General features: G+C 39.5%; 1 protein-coding gene across 1 annotated transcript in view; it reads left to right on the forward strand.

The window, feature by feature from the left end:
- ABCA4 (ATP binding cassette subfamily A member 4) overlaps positions 1-12641 on the forward strand; it is a 74108-nt gene that overhangs the window by 49761 nt on the left and 11706 nt on the right. Inside the window, exons 25-37 of the mRNA XM_054212611.1 lie at positions 46-251; positions 679-727; positions 1259-1500; positions 1937-2061; positions 3391-3489; positions 4493-4682; positions 6842-6936; positions 7972-8004; positions 9151-9256; positions 9376-9450; positions 9900-10069; positions 10728-10905; positions 12321-12436. Of these exons, the coding sequence (XP_054068586.1) occupies positions 46-251; positions 679-727; positions 1259-1500; positions 1937-2061; positions 3391-3489; positions 4493-4682; positions 6842-6936; positions 7972-8004; positions 9151-9256; positions 9376-9450; positions 9900-10069; positions 10728-10905; positions 12321-12436 (1684 nt within the window). The remainder of the gene's footprint in view (positions 1-45; positions 252-678; positions 728-1258; positions 1501-1936; positions 2062-3390; positions 3490-4492; positions 4683-6841; positions 6937-7971; positions 8005-9150; positions 9257-9375; positions 9451-9899; positions 10070-10727; positions 10906-12320; positions 12437-12641) is intronic.

Consider the following 12641-nt stretch of genomic DNA (forward strand, 5'->3'; position numbering starts at 1 on the left):
ATGGTTAAATATTCATTCTTTGAACACTGTTTTGACTTTTCACAGGAGATCTGAATGAGCTAGCAGAAGTAATTCATCATCATATCCCAGAAGCAAAATTAATTGAAAGCATTGGTCAGGAACTCATTTACCTTTTGCCTAACAAACACTTTAAACAGCGATCTTATGCCAGTCTCTTCAGAGAACTGGAGGAAACATTGGATGACCTGGGACTCAGCAGTTTTGGAGTTTCAGACACACCACTTGAAGAGGTAACAGACAGATCAAAATATCTGCTGATCTAGCCATTAGTCCCCAAAATGTTTTCTGAAACAGTTCCTGTTCTTAAACATGTAATCTTACTAATTCCTAAAATCCCCTTCAAAATCTAGTCACATACACGGTGGCACACTCAGAAAGTCTTTGGGATGGGTGTAAAGAAAGGATCCAAGCCTTAGTTCATGTTAGCATAGTGGAGCATGGCCAGTTAGCCTGAAATCTGTCTTTGTATCGTAGTTTGTTCCTTTCTTTATTTTTTGAGATATTTCATAAGAGATCTCTGATTGTGTAATAAGCAGGAGTACTGAAAAGGTATCTACATTTTTTTCTGTTACATTAAAGGATGATGTATCATGTTCCAGAGGTCAGGTTATCATACCTGTTCTGTTCCTAACCAGGAAATGTATTTGCCTCTGGCAGGTTTTCCTAAAGGCCACAGCAGAAGCTGACCCTGGAATGCAACAAGCAGGTATAGATCCATGAATCAGTATTTGATTGATAAACTTTTCTTGGGACTGTTCTTAATTCTGAACACCAAGTAAAGAAGAGCCTCCAGACTTTTCAGTCTTTGTATGGTGTTCTTGCCAAAATAAATTTGGTCAGCAAATATCTGTTTTTAGGGCCTGACATGATATCTGAGAAACAAGATGAAGTCAGCAGAAAGACTTTTATTTAGGTTGGATGAGGTTCTTAACTATGTAAATAAAAGTGGAGTGTCAAGCCCCTAGATGTCAATGGTTTTAGTAGTTTTATAAAAGTACTTTGCTGACCCATTATTCCATAAACTACATACATGATTAACTTGTTAATCCTGCTGAGTAAGAGGAGTGTTAACCTATATGCTGCCACTAGATACAGCCACAGCGCAACAGTTGTAATTAAAGCAATCTGGTGATGTGATATATACGGTTTGTAAAATCCAGAGCTCATTAAAATGTTTATGCTACCTTCAGGTATGGAGGATAAAGTGTCTTCTCTGCCTATTTTCATCTTAAACTAGGAGACACTCAAGAAAATTGTTCTACTCTTGGCAAAACTTCTACTGAGAACAAACCAGCTGAACAAACCGCACTGAAAACTAATGACACTTCTCGAATGCCAGTAGGCATAGCAGGAGATCAAAATGAAGGCAAAGGGTCCCGACAGTACAAAGGTTTTCAGCTTGTACATCAGCAGATCAAAGCACTGCTCATCAAACGGTTTCACCATGCCTCTCGCAGCCACAAGGACTTTCTAGCCCAGGTATTGACTTACTTTTGCTGTTCTTGACTCTTTCCCACAACATTCTCAATGCTGTCTTTCCCAGCAATGTCTCTATGCAAAGCAACACAGGTGCTGCAAATGGATAACAGTGTCCCTGACTGTTCTAATTAAGATTTCAACTCTTACGCCTCTTATTCTATTTCTTTCTGCCTGGAGTTTATCACCCAGATCAAGTTCACGATTCGATCAGTACTAGCCCAGCATTTTATTTTTAACATAATAAAGTTCTGTGGCAACCAGAATCTTAACTGAAAGCACTGGAAATTAAATTGTTGGTGTTCAGGAGCTAAACCAGATCTGATCTTTGTGCTCCTGCTGACCCTCTTTTGTTTATGTATATATTATGAGGGGTGTACAATGTTGCTCTACAACATATATCTAATAACCTAGTGTGATGTTCTCATGTTCCCTGCAGATTGTTCTCCCTGCTAGTTTTGTGTTGCTGTCTTTAGTACTTACAGTCATTATTCCTCCATTTGGAGAATATCCCGCCTTAACCTTACACCCTTGGATCTATGGACAACAGTTTACTTTCTTCAGGTAAGAGGAATCACTGAATAAAAATACATTTGTCATATATACACCCTTTCTTCCCTAGCATGTAGGATCATGGGGCCCTGTCTTACTGGGCTTTTCTCACTCTATGTGGTGTGAAAAAGGATTAACTCCACTGGAATCATCAGATTTAAAATAGCAGGAAATTGGTGCAAGTGGAGAATACAGCTGCTAGTATGTTTAACCAATAATCCTTCAAATATCTTGCTATCTTTGGTATTCCCCTCTTCCTACCTGAACTCATGACCTCAACACTCACAAAGTCACATATCCTGCCTAACAGGAGATCCAGGACAGTAAGAAATCTGACTGTTTCTGATATGCCGTTGAACTATTCCTATATTCATAATCTTGGAGAACAGTGAGATTCAAGCCTGTCTGCTGACCTGTGGTAGATTGATTTATAGTTAATGCAGTATTTGGGCAAAGTTAGAGAAAGAAGATGAAAGCAGAAACTCTTTGGTTTTATTAATGCTGCTGCTTAGCAGTTTCTCCCCACACACAGTATCCTTTGGCTGGGTCTAAATTTTTTTTTTTTTTGTCTACTAGCACTTTGTCTTCTTTCATTCTTCATAGAAGCTTCAGTCCTATTCTCTCCAGGTCACTGCACAGTTGCTCTGTCTGTCCTGAACACTTGCTTCACCTTCCCTTCCATGTATTCTAAAACTGAACTTTGACCAAGTCAAAACACATGCAATACAGAGGAAAAGTATAAACAATGCTTAAGTCTAGACTGGATCGCAACTATCAGAAAGCAGCAAAACTGAAGGCAATAATTTTGAAGTATTTTCCTTGAGTTTCATACTAAAAATTTATATGAAACTTTAATTTACACACGGTAGTGTATGGAGCACAGTTTGATAATCATACTTGTATAACACTAGGCACTAGCAATATTTTGTAATCTAATGTTATTAGGTTGTTAATTGCAGGCATTTCACTATTAGCAGCACTGTACCTTTAGCCTCAGCAAATGAAAATGCAGAATATGTTTTTCATCTTATGATTATTACTGAGTGTGACAGGGCTGAGAGGGTAGAAATGTGGATTTGAGCCTTTTTGTAGAATATTGCTATAGAACTATGTCAGAAGCCATGCTTTAATATTAGGAGAAAAGAACCATTGCTTTAGCATATTAACTGTCTTGGAAAGTTCTGGGTTTTTGCATTAATGAATAAAATAATTGAATTATCAGCATTTGGAGGGGGGCAGTTGGTTCTGCCATATGACTGTCCTTCACCAGCCGCTATGTGTATTCCAGTACAATACTTTGAAAAAAATTTTCATAGAGAAGGTCCTATTTTATTCCCTTAGCAATGAGCGTCCTGGCAGTGAGCAGATGGTCTCCCTGACTGATGCTTTCTTGAATAAACCAGGATTTGGAAATCGCTGTATGAAGAATCAGCCTCTTCTGTAAGTTGCTAGCTAATCTGTCTTGACTGAGATTCTAGCATGCTATTACCAGTGGAACTTGAGTAGTGAAACGAGAATGAATTGGCTTGGCTTTTCACTAAAGCCAATGCTTCACATATATTGTTGGCGATAATATCTAATATCAGGTCAAAAGTAACAAATAGCAAGGCAACAATGCCACTGGATTAAGAATGATTCACGGTGCTCAATGTGACTAGCTGGAAGCCAGCTCATGTAGCCCTGTATTAAGCAATCTTGTAATGTATGTCAGTAGGCCAGTGGGCTCACACCCAAATCTTCACAGCGTCCCTGGCACTTTCCACATGCGAGTCCCCTCAGATTCTTCCTGTTCCCACTGGTGTGTTTGGAAGCAATACCTTCAGCAATTGCTGAGATTGTGAAGTATCAGTCTCTATGATTTGAAGCCATTCTCGCTCTGGAGGACGACGTCATTAACACTTGCTTTCCTACCCACTTACCCTGCCTGTGAGTCCTCTTTTGAAGGCATTTGTCACTGGCATGTTATGCTTTGCAATTTGTTCCTTTTCTCCTGCCTCTCTCACAGTGAGGATATCCAGCAACTTGATTCTTCTGTCTGTCCTCTCTCTTCCCATTCCTCTCCTCTGCCTGGTATAGCAGGAACAAAGAGGAAACTTTAAAAAGTAAAGAGAGAAAAGATACTCCATGAGCAAGGAAACGAATAGTTTCTTAACAAAAGATATGTGTCCGCTGCAGATTTCATAGGTACTAATGGGCCAAACAAATTCCCCTTGTTCCTTCAGTGTCCTATCTCCAAGCTTAAGACAGTAGACTTGGCAGAGATGTGGAGGGAGATTATATTTATTCATGTTTACCAGGTACTCTAAGATGTTCTTAGTATTCATAAATCACAGGATAAGGGCTGAGAGGACAATGTCTGCTGAGATGTTTGTGATTTTGTGGATTTGTGAGCTCTCATGAACTGTATCTCTGCACAGCTTAAAGCATCTGTTCCTCTACACAGGAACTACCCGTGCTATAACATGCCAACTGCCTGGATCACACCTGCTGTTCATCCTAACCTAAGCAGCCTCCTGCTGAGCCACAAGTGGAGCCCTGACAATCCTTCACCTTCCTGCAAGTGCAGTACTCAAAAGAAACTCACTATGCTGCCAGAATGCCCTGCAGGTGCAGGAGGCCTCCCACCACCCCAGGTAGTGTCCCTGTGACACAAATCTTTGTAGAGAAGTTTCATGGCAAGTGCTGGAAAAGGTATTAGTGTGTAAGTACTTCGCCATGCCAGCATACATTGAAGGAATGGAATACGTTTTTTTTAAGGGAGCAAGAATTGCTGGAATTTGGAAATCAGTTTCAGAGGCATTGGAAAAGCTTGTACACTTAAATGAAATTTGATTACTATTTTCATCCAAAGTTCAAACTTTTCATACAGAAAAAATCAGAAAAAATATTACCAATGTATCAAATATATTTTTTTTCCCTGCCTCAAAAACAATTCTATTTAGAAGATTGCCTTTCTTTATAGATGGGAAGAAGAAGAAGGAGAAAGAAAATAGGAGGGAAGGAATAAAAAAATGTCATGATTTTGAAAGTCATGGAGTAGGGTCATCTCATGAAAACTGGAAAAAATAGTATTGAGTCAACCCCAAATAATTACTTTTTTACATGTCTTTTGGTTCCATTTCTAGAAAGAAAGTTCTAAGCTAGCAAAATGCATGTTTGTATGCATGTACATGAAGATGGGTAATTTAATAACCACAGATGCTGTATGGAGAAGAGATGAGCGCTACATTCCCACCTGTTCCTATCAATGAATAACCTTAGTAGTGCCCTTTATAAAATGTGCTTGCTCTTTCAAAAAGTAAAGGAAAATTATAGCTTGTTAGTGTTTACATCTTCTAAATGTTTTCCTAACAAGTTAAAGAAAACAGAACTACAGCCACTCTCAGAGTAATAGCTCACTAATTTAATGTCTCACTACGCACACCGTTCAACTTCAATATTGTTGTTTGCCAGGCTGCACACATGAGCCAAATGACTGAAATAGTTCTAGTTTTAACACTAATGTCACAAGCTTAATCTGAATCCAAATCCATGACACGATCTCTTAAAAATACCAATTCATCTTGCTTTGCTTTCTCTGTCACTATTTACAAAACGACAAAGCAAATTTGTTTTAAATATCTGTAGAATTCCTGTCTATGAAGCAAAAAAATAAATTAATGAAGAGGTTATATTCTGACCTGATTCACAGCATCCCAAGTTATTTCTCATTTCCAAGTAATCCCTGTCTGGTGGACAGCCAAAGTTGAATTTTGCTAATTGCATGCTAGCGTATTTGAGAGGAAAATCTAGTCTAAAACTTCAAATCCAAGTAGGATGCAAAATTTTTGTTTGTTTGTTTGTGATGATTCTAGTCCTCTAAGGGAAATGCATTTATTTTAATATTATCCTGATAATTTTGCAGGATATGATAATTTTGTATAACTTGTCAGGAAGAAACAATTCACATTTGAGTCCCCAGGGAAGCAACAGCATGTAAATAATTGTGAAGTATGTCTGAGCACAGACAGCTCATTAATGAAGGCACTATGAGGATGCTACCTGTGTAGTGTCTAGAATCAGCTAGACATCCGTAATGTATCTTCTGTGTCATCCAGTGCTGCCTCTCTGTGGACAAATGTAAGAACGTCTGGAAAGTTCATTAGACTTACTTTCTAGGTCGTTACTAGGTTGTTTCAGGTTGCAAGCTTTGCCCTCTCAAACTGCCCAGGAACCTTCTTAAGTATATTCTACCTTAGGATGAACTCAGCAAGTTTGAGGTCTTGTGTTTCACAGGGACCCTATGTTAACAAAAGATTCACAAAGGCGTCATGTGGCATCATTTTCATTACAAAAAACCAGTAATTTTCATTCAAAGTATTTAACATGCTAGTGAAGGTGAAGTTTTCCTACTAATTTTTTTTTCAACTTGCAAAATCATAGAAAACTACCTTATCTTCACTGGGACCTCAATTTAGTTGAAAAGTTTCCTTCTTTCACAGTAATGAAAAAAGCCTTGGGCAGCCCTGACCTTTGTTGTAAATAACTCGGGTCAAATTTCAGAGTGAAATGCAACTATTTTGTGTCAGGCATCACAAATTTCTGTGATTTCATGATTTCTTCTGTTACTTAGTAAAGTAAGGATGTTTGGGCTAGAAAATGAATGAGCCACTCTCATTTCAGTGTTACTCTGAACCTCAGCAATTCCTCTGAATCAAAGCTACTTTTGCTGTTTTCCTGACAAACACTTATTTAATAGCTTTAAAGATTGTAAAGTTTACTGTAATTGATTAGGTTTTCTTTTTTTTTCCAGAGAGTGCAGCACAGCACAGAAATTCTTCAAGATCTGACCCACAGAAATATTTCAGATTTTCTGGTGAAAACATATCCCACTCTGATAAAAGGGAGGTAGGGATGAATCTCTTTTTGTTTTTCACGTGCAGTTATTTTATACCTGGCCATGAAATTCTCATTTAATAATAACATAGCACCTGATGTGCTACAGTATTGTGTAGACTTGAGTATCATGTCTGTATGCCTGATGTAAGAATAGGAGATGATCATTTTAGGGGAGTTAACTTGTTTTAATTATACCTATTTGTATAATTGGGTACTCCTGTATAAGCAGAGCTAAGTTTCAATGTTGATGGAATGCCATGTTAATAGTAACTGTGTTAATGGTGAGAAAACTGGTGACTCTGCACACTGTGGTGAACTGCCTTGCAGAGATACCAGTTCGTGTCCTTGAAGAACTGAAGCCACACCAGCATGACCATCTGCCTGAGTTAGTTATCACTTGCTTCCCAGAAGTCCTAAAGAGACAAAGGACAATGTTACATAGATACATCTGTCCTACTGGTAGCTCCTCAGCTTGCATGGGTGTTGTGCATGGAAATAGCTGTGCAGTGTCCATTGCCTGTTATTTCTGATTCAGGCCTTGCTACCTTTTCAATTCTCAGCAGAGTTCTTGAAATTTCCGTTATATTACCTATGTGCTGGCTGCCTTTGGCTGATTCCTCTTAGCACATGTCATAATTGCTTTAGATACATCTTTTAAAATAAATTCATTATGGATTTAGGATAGAGCCAGTATGTGTCACTTCAGAAATGTTGCTTGTTTCTGTATGAGCTGGAGATGAATCGTGCCAGAAAACAAACAAAAAAAAACCCAAAACCAAACAGCAAGAAGCCACTGCAGGGAACACCAAAAGTCCTGACAACGCCACAACTCAAAGTAATCAGCAGCAATTAAAAAAAGAAAGCGAATAAAACAAACAAACAACCCAACAACCCACCGCAAAACAAACAAACAAAAAAGGTTTCTAGAGGAAACTGGAGATCTGCAAAGCATAGGAGTTCACCTTTAATTTCCATTTAAGCCTGACAATACCATTGACTTTGGTTCAGTGCATTAAGAGACAGGATTCTCTTTGTCTGTTTCAGCTTGAAGAGCAAATACTGGGTCAATGAGCAAAGGTAAGAAACCAATTCACAGATTATGGTGGTAAATAAAGGAACGATGAATTTCTGTTTAACTGTGGAGCCTCACAATGTTTCTCTGAATAGACAACGGGAATTGTGGCAGATAGTATAGAACAAAGGTGGCTTCAGTGGGAAATAGGTTGGGGGGTCATCAAGGGTTTTATAATAACAAGGGGTTATATTTGTTTGGACTACCCCCACAAGGGTGGAGGGCAGAGGCCCACAATGGATCAATCGCGGGTTTATTATCAAGAAGAGTCAAACTAATGGGATCTGAGTGATGGAAAGTTGCAATACAATACAGCACTACGTTGCCATAGTGCTCTGACACAGCTCTTTCAAAATGCAGCAGAAAAATATGAACCCTCCAAAAAAAGGACCTGGGTAAGATGAAACCTAGACACCAGCCTATCACATACAGAAGTAACAACCACAACTCCTCATCCCCGCTCTGAACATGTGCAGTAGTCCACTAGTGCTCCACGCTTACATAGAGGCAGCTAACCCCAGTGTGATGTCTACACTGCCGATACTAAGCTTAGGAAGATGACTGATTGGCCAGAAGAACATACTTACTTAGTTTTTCATCAGCAGTAGGGATTTACTTCAAAGGTAGCAGCTGGATGGCTGGCTTCCTTCACGGAATATCTGCTTATTCATGTGCAAACATTACTTTTATGGGATTAGAATTTAGTTCATCCCATGCAATATTATTTATCCTAATGGAGTACTGGCTGGCAGCAGCATTGGTGAATACCTGCTCCTCTCAGGGCAACTGAAATTTTAACTGAGGTCCATGCTGTCCTCAGTCCTCCAGGCTGTCCAAACAGTTATATTTCAATTATCTTGATTTGAAGACTTTGCACTGTAAAAATAACTCTTTTCTCCAGATCTCCTATCTAAATAATAATTTTCTCAGAATCCTGGCATGAAGCCCTCAGAAACTGATAGAACTGCTGGTATTTGTAAACCCTATGAAGACCTAATACAACTTGTTAGAAAAGAATGGAGATTTTTATACGTGAATTATATGACGTATAGAAATCAAACTCACATTAAGTGGATTTTTAGTATTTCCATCAATGTATGGAGTTTTGGGTCTGTGGTACAAGTGACTGATGATACTGTTCTCTTTGTTAGATATGGAGGAATTTCTATAGGAGGAAGGCTCCCTGTCCTTCATGTTTCTGGAGATCAAGTTGTCAATTTTTTAAGTGATCTTGGCCGAATGATGAATGTGACAGGAGTAAGCAAGATTTTTATGGGTTTTTTGTCCCTTTCCTAAAGAATTGTTACAAAGCTGAAAACCTGCAGCATCGGATTTTACCCTGACAGCTGATCTTTAGCCTTTTCTTTTTATTTTAGGGACAAACTTCACTGGCTGCTGCTAAAGAAATTTCTAATTTTCTTAAATACATGGAAACTGAAGATAATATTAAGGTATTTGCTGGAAGTAGTCTGCTAACTCACAGTCTTTCTTGACATAGACTTCAAATTGTGAGAATATTTCTAGTGGCATTTTCAGATTAAGAAGAGCTGAAATACTATACTTATAATAAGTAATACGGGATACAGTGTTAATGCGAAGGAATTTCTAATGTGAGATTTTTTTTAACCGTGTTCTTAGTACTTCTTGCTGTCCTGAATACTTCAGAGTAGGACACATTCTGCTAAATTTTAAAATGCGCTTCTATAAAATCCCTTGGCAGTGGTTGTCCAACTCTTAAAAGCATAGTATGTGAGCTCCTCCTGCTGGACTGTGCCTAGGAGCTATGAATCCCTGCTGACAATGCCCACCAAAGGAGACAAAAGGCAGCCAACTTTCTCCTGCAACGGAGGGTTATTGGTGAAGGCTTCTTAAATGAATATCTGTTTTCTGACTCTTTTAGGTGTGGTTTAACAATAAAGGCTGGCATGCTATGGTTATTTTCCTTAATGTAGCCAATAACGCAATCCTTAGAGCTAGCCTGCGGACTGGCCAAGCCCCTGAGGAATACGGGATCACTGCTGTAAACCACCCTCTGAACCTCACTAAGGAGCAACTCTCTGAAGTCACTGTGTAAGTCTGCCTGTGCTCTGCTGCTGGCTTTTACCCCTCCCTCTCCTGGCAGCGTACCACCTCCAGTGTACTCACACTCTGAGGAGAAATATTTCAATTGACAGAACATTGAGGCCTTTCCCTTTCTGATGTATTCCAGAATCTAAAAGCCATAATTTCTTGAAAAAGACACCCCTAAGAAGATGTGACTTCCCACTCATGTCTCCTATTAAGTTCAGAAATTAGTGAACCTGAAAATTTCTGCCTTAGCACACAGGCAAGATCTGCGCTTCATCTTGCTGTCTGCAACTTGCTTGTTTGAGTCTCTCTTTTCCCAGCTCCCAGAGCACTCCGACTATTGTGTCTTAATGTCTAGTTTGAGACACACCATACAGGAAAGGCTGTCTAACTGTGATATATATGGAGTTTAACTGTTCCAGAGAATGAGAGCAAGTGAAAATCAGGGAATGGTGCCACGAACATCTGTATTTGTTAGACACAGTCCACAACACAACTTGGGAAAATAAACGAGCACATTTTGAAATTGGAAAAGTCTTCTACTTAAAAAATAACCTTGCTGCTTCTAGATCTTAAAATTCCCTTCAGATTCCCCAAATGCTAATATAGTGTTGTGTTGTCCATTCCCTTGCTTACAGTCCCTTCTTGTGCTCTGTTTTAGGTTGACCACTTCAGTGGATGCTGTTGTTGCCATCTGTGTGATTTTTGCCATGTCCTTTATACCAGCTAGTTTTGTTTTATACCTTATTCAAGAACGTGTAACAAAAGCGAAGCATCTACAGTTTGTCAGTGGTGTGAGCCCTGTGGTCTACTGGCTGACTAACTTCATGTGGGACATAGTGAGTAACTGCTGATCTGATTTCGTAGCCTGCAATTATTCCCGGGTTTGCATGAACTGGGGACTAAAAGCATTCATTTAAGTGTTTCTCAGAGAGCATGCTGAGGATCTGACCTCCTAACTAATCATAGATACAGAAATTGTCACGTGCACAGCTCATAGTTCAACTAATGAAGCTGACATTATTGTAATCTTAGGGTTTACAGTCCTTACAACTGAATTTGTAATAAATTACAACTTATCATAGCAGCAGAAAGCCCAGTTGCCTAATTCTAGTACTCCTGCCCTCTAGAAGAAGCATAACATGTTTCAAGATATTCAAGAAATCTAAGTGGGAGATTCACAGGCTGCTGGAACAGTAGCTGGAGGCCGGACAAAATACTCTAGGGTGTCTAAAATGACATGGATGTATTTGTTTGGATCACTGAATCACATTCTCTGTGTTATTCCAAAAGGATTTAGACCACAGGCCCAGGCTTGCTTAGACAGGGCTCAGCTACCCTCTCTTCACCCCTCAGGCTACTTTGTCACAAATGAGCAAATTCTTTGCTTGGATGAGGCACAGCAAGGGGTTTATTTTCTTGCCATGTCTGCTCAATAAAGAGTGGCCAAGGGCTTTTGCGATAAGAAAAGCATGAAGGTGGAATAGAAAAAATTAAAAAGAAAAAAAAATCGAAATAATTGAAAAACCCAAAACTCTTTGAGCTTCAGAAGGTGCTCTTTCAGGAGAAGGTAAAGCAAACCATTAATGTAGTAAATCAGGGAAAAGAGGCAGGTTTCTGAGTTCCTGTTTCCTGCTGGTCACAGCAGCCTCCCAGCAGCTTCCTTGACAGGAATTCTGCTTGGCCGTGGCCCTTGACAGCATGATGCAAAGGTATTAATTGGTGTTAGCAGTTTTGTGCTAAATTCCTTCCATTCTGCATGGGAGCTCTGTGCACTGCAGTAGATTAGCACTGCTAATACTGAGCAGAAAAATTGAGAAGAGCAGTGATCAAGCATACCCACTTTAGCCGCCTCCCAGGAATGTGGCTCAAGTAACTAGCTACCTCCTAGCTATCTCCCTCCTACGCAGCCTTTACATCACCAGAAACTGCACTTCCCTTGCATACCCAGAGCCTCTTTCTGTGGGCAGCCTGCCAGCAGGACCGTGAAATAATTGGCTCCCAAACCATAATCTAAGAAACAACAATATATGTTGTATTTTTGATGAACAGTCTGATAAAATATGTCTCAGAAAAATGTCAAGGGCTGACAGGGACCCATTGATCCAAAAGCTTGAGTGTGACTAATATAGCTTGTAAATTCCGGTATTCCTCAATACAAAATCCTTTTGGAATAATGTGTAGGATCTGGATGGGATATATTTACAGACCTTCTCAGGTCTTACACACTGATCTTCACCCTGTGATGTGGCAGGTGAATTATGCACTGAGTGCTGGAATGGTTGTGGTTATATTCGTTGGATTCAACAAGAAAGCATACACTTCTCCGACCAACCTCCCTGTGCTTGTTGCCTTGCTGCTTCTGTATGGGTGAGTGTTCAAGGTTGTTCCTGTATGTGGCGCCCTGTGTTTCAAAAGGAAATGGTTTCATGTTATTGAGCTCAGTACTTACTGAAATCCAGTTTTAAAGAATAAAACTGGATACAATACAGGTTAGAAACAGATTCTGTCCCTGCTCCAGGATATGTATACATTCTGTCCGGCCACATGCTGTAAAGGACAATTTTTTGTCACT

The sequence above is a fragment of the Rissa tridactyla genome, chromosome 8, assembly GCF_028500815.1.
Source record: "Rissa tridactyla isolate bRisTri1 chromosome 8, bRisTri1.patW.cur.20221130, whole genome shotgun sequence".
NCBI classification, from domain to species: Eukaryota; Metazoa; Chordata; class Aves; order Charadriiformes; family Laridae; genus Rissa; species Rissa tridactyla.